This window comes from Salvelinus sp. IW2-2015, unplaced genomic scaffold (genome assembly GCF_002910315.2).
Source record: "Salvelinus sp. IW2-2015 unplaced genomic scaffold, ASM291031v2 Un_scaffold1036, whole genome shotgun sequence".
Taxonomy (NCBI): domain Eukaryota; kingdom Metazoa; phylum Chordata; class Actinopteri; order Salmoniformes; family Salmonidae; genus Salvelinus; species Salvelinus sp. IW2-2015.
Genome location: NW_019942697.1, coordinates 151573 through 159578, shown reverse-complemented (window position 1 = coordinate 159578; position 8006 = coordinate 151573). Strand labels below are relative to the sequence as shown.

Here is an 8006-nt window from a genome sequence, read left to right as displayed (position 1 = left end):
ACACACAAGACAACACACAAAACAACAAGATGTGAAAACACTTAACCTTAACACACAAGAACAACAATAGTGAAAACACTGAACCATAACACACAAGAACAACAAGATGTGAAAACACTTAACACATAAGAACAGGGGGACACTTAACAAATATAATCCATTGTACTAACGTAAAACTAATCTGAAATACCATATTGACGATAAGTGTACTCGGAGTACATGTGGTACAATACAATATAACCAGGAAGGAAAACATCTTAAGGTGTAGAACTGCAGTATTTACATATTGAGTATTTATGTCCTGTATCGGATCACCACGAAGGCTTGTTTTAACTATAACCACAATTGTGTAACTTACGTTATCACATCAATAACTCAACATGTGTCATTCGTACATAAATGATACTGTCATTTGGTATCCAAAATAAATGTACTTGGTTTTGTAAGTAAAAAAAATAAAAAATAAGTACTCTCAATTTATTTTGGAGTCAACAACAAACAAAATAAGAAGTGTTGAATAGTGCTCTAGACGTTCACATTGAAGCATCATGCTGTATGCGGATATAGAGAATATATATCGGATGGCTGGGAAATTACCACCATAAGAAGGTTTTAATACAATATAATAATTAGAATTAATATAAACCTAATCTGGTAACAGATAGCACAGGCTAACACTGCAGACGTACTCTACACAAGGTAGAGTGAGACAACAACTATAAGCTGTGAATATGAACAAGTTAATGTGTGTTTTTTAAGGAATCTTAGAATCAAGGAATCAAGGAATCAAGGAATCTGGTGTGTATAGGACAATTCTTCATCATATGTCATGCTACGAGTGTTTCTATTCATTCAATATACTTCATTATTTGCTTACTTTACTTGACATTAAAACATAACCCATAAAACCCCTTTCTTTCGGATGGCCTAATTGGCCACAGCCATCTCCCCTTCAAAATATTCCTTGTCTCAAATCAATACAGAGTTATACCTCCGTTTTTATCAATTCATCTTCCATCTCCTCACTCAACAAGAGTCCCGATGGTGCTTAGCAAAACCCAAAATAACACATTTTTATAAATGTGAGGACATCCAACGACAATAATAATAATAAAAAAAAAACCCTACTCCAAAAACACCGACTTCTTTTTATCCGTATCAGTGAATAAATTGAACACTATGTTTTTTTCCTACAATCTCCCCGGTGTGAAGCACTCAACCATCCCCCTGGAACATTCTGTCCCTCCCTTCCTGCCTCCCTCTCACCTGCTCCCTCCCACCTGCTCCCTCCCACCTGCTCCCTCTCACCTGCTCCCTCCCACCTGCTCCCTCCCACCTGCTCCCTCTCACCTGCTCCCTCTCACCTGCTCCCTCCCACCTGCTCCCTCCCACCTGCTCCCCCCCAAAATGACAATCTGAAGATTTACTTCAACATCAATAGTAGTACTGTTGATTTTCCAAGAAGTATCTTATAACAATACTATAAGTATCTGAACGTATCTGAGTATGCCCCTTGATAGAGGTCTCCCGAGTGGCGCAGCGGTCTAAGGCCCTGCATCTCAGTGCTAGAGGTTTCACTCAGACCCTGGTTCAATTCCAGGCTGTGTCACAACCGGCCGTGATTGGGAGTCTCATAGGGTGGCGCACAATTTGTCCAGCTTCGCCCGAAGTAGGCTGTCATTGTAAATAATGTGTTCTTAACTGACTTGCCRGGTTAAATAAAGGTTACATTTAAAACAATTTTATAAATATATGCCGTCCAGCCCAGACATGGGTCCAAATGCATGTGTATTTCTTATTTAAATACTTTTATTTTTTCTGTGTATTTGAGTATTTTCAAACACACAGCTCAAAACCAGAACTTTTTTTTCGGTATTTGAATTGTTTAAAAAAAAATACTGTTTTCAAATACTATTTTCAAATACCTGGGTGGGTTGAATGCATGGGGGTATAWTTTAGTCAGTGTATTTGAGTATTTTCAAATGATTTCCATGTGTATTTCCAAATACAATCCAATATTCAACTACTTGTTTTTTTAATAACAAGATTATCTGAAGACTTGTTCAGAAAAGTAATTGAAATACCTCAAATAGTATTTGAACCCAGCCAACTGGTCCAGCCAACTAAGRCAATGACTCAATTACCCAGGGTGCCTCTGGGACACAGGTTGAACAAGGCCAAGTACCCCAAAACACGCTCACTCAATCCCAATCATTATCAGGGAAACAGTCTGAGGTCATCGGTCAAATCTTTGCTACACAACCCTGGCAGAGACGCATTCAAAAAATACTACAGTTTACTATAGAATTCTATTGTAAACTGCAGTATACTGTAGAATACTATACTGCACACTAGTGTCCCTCAATCATTTGAAGTACTTACTATAGAATGGTGTAGTATAATGTAGAATACTATAGTAAATACTACAGTAATGTCCACAAAAAACACTACACTTTTWAAAAAACTATACTAAATACTAAAGTATTTTGATTGCATATAACCTGCCCATTCCCCTCCCCCATATTGCTATACTACAGTATTCACTGTAGTGTTTTGGCAGATTTACTACAGTGAAGTAAGCAGAGAGAGAGAGAGAGCGAGAGCGAGAGCGAGATTATTTGAATGCGGTTAAAGCATGTATGAGAGCGAAAGAGATACACAGTCCTTTTGATACTTCCATTATGAACAATCTCAGTCCATTCTCAGAGTAGCTCGGCTTACATAACGATTCAGTAAAGACTAGGCCACCACAGGATCAATGARTCTTAGTGATGGCGAAGCAGTTACAGTCAGTTGGGCAATACATCCACTAACACACAGTACCTCTTCTATTCCCTGGAAAGATAGCAGTGTAGGTCAGCTACTTCTTAACTTCAGTAATTCACAAATGCTCAAAGTTCGTCAAAGATAGCAGAACGGAAAACAGTTGACTTTTGGTAGTCTTATTGGGACGAACAGATGTCCTACCCATTCACACATACAGTATGCGAGTGGCAATGCCTGTATTATTACATGGCTGTGCTGCGGTAGTTGGGGTCGGTGGCCACGCTGGAGCCGTCTGTCTTGACCACAGTGGTCTTGGAGGAGTTCTGCTGCGAYCTCCTCAAGTCCTTCCTGTGACAGAGACGCTCGCGGTAGTTCTGAGCGAAGATGAGCAGCATCAGAGGGTTYATGCAGCTGTGGGAGTAACTCAGACAGATACTGATGTTGTAGACATASACAAAGGTGTTGGTRGGCCTGTTGTTGCTCAAGTTAATCACCTGGATCACGTGATACGGGCTCCAGCACACCAGGAAGAGAGCAATGACCATCACCACGGTCTTGGTGGCGCGCTTCGCCCAGACAGACTGTTTACGCTTGACTCGGCGGATGGATCTGAAGACGTGGTAGAGGGTGAGGGAGTAGAAGGTGGAGATGATGATGAGAGGGAAGATGAAGCCCAGGATGGACTGGTAGAGAGTGTACCAGTACATGTCCTCAGGACCGTCCAGGAACATCATGCATATCGCCAAGTCGTGCTTCCTCACCACCATGGCGTAGATCATGACGGGCACMGTGAGCAGGAAGCTGCCGACCCACACCAGGATGTTGATGATGATGGTCCACTGGATGGTCCGCTTCTCTGAGGTGGGGTGGACGATGGCAATGTATCTGGGGTTAGAAACAAAGAGAAACATCAGTTAGAGACCAGGGGTTAAAGGTCAGGGGTCAGGGGTTAGGTTATGTACCTGGGCTGTGCCCTAATTGCACCCTATTCCCTATATAGTGCACTACTTTTGACCACAGCCCATTCCTTAAACAGTGGTTCCAAACTTCTTCCATTTATTAAGAATGATGGAGGCCTCTGTGTTCTTCGGGACCTTCAATGCTGCAGACATTTTTTTTTGTACCATTCCCCAGATCTGTGCCACGACACAATCCTGTCTCGGAGCTCAATTCCTTTGACCTCATGGCTTGGTTTTTGCTCTGGCATTCACTGTGAACTGTGGGACCTTATATAGATAGGTGTGTTCCTTTCCAAATCATGTCCAATCAATTGAATTTACCACAGGTGGACTCCAATCAAGTTGTAGAAACATCTCAAAGATGATCAATAGAAACAGGATGCACCTGAGCTCAATTTCAAGTCTCATAGCAAAGGGTCTGAATACTTATATAAATAAGGTATTTCTGTTTTTGTTTTTTTATACATTTGCAAAAAAAAAAATCAACATATTTTCACTTTGTCATTATGGGCTATTGTGTGTAGATTGATGAGGAAAAAAAATGTTAGCTTTAAAAAAACAATTTTAGAATAAGGCTGTAACGTAACAAAATGTGGAAAAAGGGAAGGGGTCTAAATACTTAGTAGTACTGTGCACTACTGTTCACCAGGGCACAAACCAGGTCAAAAGTAGTGCACTACTGTTCACCAGGGCACAAACCAACGTCAAAGTAGTGCACTACTGTTCACCAGGGCACAAACCACATCAAAAGTAGTGCACTACTTTTCACCAGGGCACAAACCAGGTCAAAAGTAGTGCACTACTGTTCACCAGGGCACAAACCAGGTCAAAAGTAGTGCCCTACTGTTCACCAGGGCACAAACCAGGTCAAAAGTAGTGCACTACTGTTCACCAGGGCACAAACCAGTCAAAAGTAGTGCACTACTGTTCACCAGGGCACAAACCAGGTCAAAAGTAGTGCACTACTGTTCACCAGGGCACAAACCAGGTCAAAAGTAGTGCCCTACTGTTCACCAGGCACAAACCAGGTCAAAAGTAGTGCACTACTGTTCACAAGGGCACAAACCAGGTCAAAAGTAGTGCACTATATAGGGCATAGGGTTGCATTTGCTGGAAACACAACGATATCTCTACAGGGATCATTCAGCAGACTCCATTGTGAGGCTGTTGTGTTGTTTTAATAACACCCGTTACTTTACCCCAGGCCAGTCTAGTCCAGACAAAGGCATGTGAATGTACAGACAAACCCCCCCCCAAAAAAAAAACATTAACTAAATTGTATTTGTCTACTGGTATGTCAGAAAAGCAAACAGTAATTTGTTAACCTGGAAAAAAAATACTCTGTTTTGAATGTCGCCTATTCATACGGTCTATAGTAACATTGTGAGAGCAGTCAGGCTCTAATCATGATGTGACATTAATAAATCTAATAATGTCATGTGTGGATGGTTGGTAAGATCATGGATGCGTCATAAAAAACATCCTTATTCCCTATATAGTTCACTACTTTTGACAAGAGATCATAAGGCTCTGGTCAAAAGTAGTGCGCTAACAAAGGGAATAGGGTGCCATATGGAATGCACACGAGAACTGGCATATGCCCAAAGTCATGGGTTCAATTCCTTCACGGATCACATACACATACTAAGAAATGAATGCCCTCACTGTACTGTACGTCGCTATGGATAAAACATCTGCTGTATACTATTAATGTACTGTTAACTATTCATGTACTGTATACTATGCATGTACTGTATACTATTCATTATTCATGTACTGTATACTATTCATGTACTGTATACTATTATGCACTGTATACTATTCATGTACTGTATACTATTCATGTACTGTATAACTATTCGATGTATTCATGTACTGTATACTATTCAATGTCTGATAACTATCATGTACTGTATACTATTTCATGTACTGTATACTATTCATGTATTCATGTACTGTATAGTATTCATGTACTGATATTATTCATGTTTTCTATTGACTTCCTGTCTTTTTGGGATTAATTGAGCTGGGAGCTGATAAAAGTCACATACAAAGTGTAATGAATAGGTTAACTGATGACTAGCTTACTGCTTGATGTACAACATGAAATTAATCACATGTACATACCAAATAGCACCCTATTCCCGATGTAGTGCACTACTTTTCACCGAGCCCTATGAGCTCTTGTCAAAAAGTAGTGCACTACGTAGGAAAAATAATGTATTTGGACGCATAAACATCCTAAAATAACGGATCAGATATGCTGATGTTAATCAAAGTAAAGTCTATAGCATCTGTTGTACTATACTGTACTTAACGACCCTGTGTCATATGTCAATGAAAATAATTCTAACAGCCATGTCACATTAGAAAATTAAAAAGGAAGAATTTACTCTGCGCTGGTTATGTCTTTCATATATGACTGAATACATCCAAGTCAGGCCAAGGGAGGAGATATTCCTGTAGAGATGTCTTCATTTGACCATAGAGATATTACTGTAGAGATGTCTACGTATGACCATAGAGATATTACTGTAGAGATGTCTTCATGACCATAGAGATATTACTGTAGAGATGTCTTCATGACCATAGAGATATTACTGTAGCGATGTCTTCATTTGACCACAGAGATATTACTGTAGAGATGTCTTCATGACCATAGAGAATATTACTGTAGAGATGTCTACGTATGACCATAGAGATATTACTGTAGAGATGTCTTCATGACCATAGAGATATTACTGTAGAGATGTCTTCATGACCATAGAGATATTACTGTAGAGATGTCTACGTATGACCATAGAGATATTACTGTAGAAGATGTCTTCATGACCATAGAGATATTACTGTAGAGATGTCTACATGACCATAGAGAGTATTACTGTAGAGATGTCTTCATGACCATAGAGATATTACTGTAGAGATGTCTACATGACCATAGAGATATTACTGTAGAGATGTCTTCATGACCATAGAGATATTACTGTAGAGATGTCTACATGACCATAGAGATATTACTGTAGAGATGTCTTCATGACCATAGAGATATTACTGGCGGGATGTCTTCATGACCATGGGGGTATTACTGTTTTTACAACGGTTGGGTCTAGTCCCTAATGCTGATTGGTGAAAACCTCATTCCAGCCGATCTCTATTCCACAAGTTACCACCGGCTAAATCTATGATGTTAAAATGCCTATTTACTCTGTTCCATCTGACTGTGCAATCCACTGTCTCATCAGCCCAGCCAAGCATTTTTATTATCTTCATATGACCATGGAGATACCTTCATATGTACTGTGGAGATATTACTGTAGCGATGTCTTCTCTACAGGCATCCGAGTTGGCGCAGTGCACCAGACAGGCACTGCATCTGAATGCAAGAGGAGCCACTATAGTACCTGGTTCGAATCCAGGCTGTGTCACATCCGGCAGTGATTGGGAGTCCCATAGGGCGGTGCACAATAGGCCCAGCGTCGTCAGGGTTTTGTCGGGGTATTTTTGTCGGGGTCATTGTAAATAAGAATTTGTTCATAACTGACTTTTAATTAAAAAAGCCACATGAACCTGGCATGGTCATGTAGATATAGATGTATTGATGGCCAGAAAAGGGTGCGTATGAGCTTCCTATCAACTCAATCAAAGATTGTCACATACACAGATTAGCAGATGTTAAAGCCGGTGAATTGAAATGCCTGTGTTTCCCAATGACTAGGGAATCCTACTAGGGGAATCTGAATAAGGGAATCTGACTAGACATTCTGACTAGGGGAATCTGACTAGAAATTCTGACTAGGGGAATCTGACTAGGGGAATCTGACTAGGGGAATCTGACTAGGGGAATCTGACTAGGGGAATCTGACCAGGGGAATCTGACTAGGGGAATCTGACTTGGGGAATCTGACTTGGGGAATCTGACTAGGGGAATCTGACTAGGGGAATCTGACTAGGGGATATCTGACCAGGGGAATCTGACTAGGGAATCTGACTAGGGGAATCTGGACTAGGGGAATCTGACTAGGGGAATCTGACTAGGGAATCTGACTAGGGGAATCTGACTAGGGAATCTGACTTGGGGAATCTGACTAGGGGAATCTGACTAGGGGAATCTGACCTAGGGGAATCTGACTAGGGGAATCTGACTAGGGGAATCTGACTAGGGGAATCTGACTAGGGGAATCTGACCAGGGGAATCTGACTAGGGGAATCTGACTAGGGGAATCTGACTAGGGGAATCTGACTAGGGGAATCTGACTTGGGAATCTGACTTGGGGAATTCTG

The 8006-nt window shown here is 40.8% G+C and overlaps 1 protein-coding gene across 1 annotated transcript in view; it reads right to left on the bottom strand.

Annotated features, from left to right (window-relative positions):
* Positions 1–1406: 1406 nt before the first annotated feature.
* The window catches only part of LOC112069513 (melanin-concentrating hormone receptor 1-like), a 14628-nt gene continuing 8028 nt past the window's right edge, over positions 1407–8006 (bottom strand). Inside the window, exon 2 of the mRNA XM_024136852.2 lies at positions 1407–3651. Coding sequence (XP_023992620.1) covers positions 3009–3651 — 643 coding nt within the window. The 3' untranslated portion in view covers positions 1407–3008. The remainder of the gene's footprint in view (positions 3652–8006) is intronic.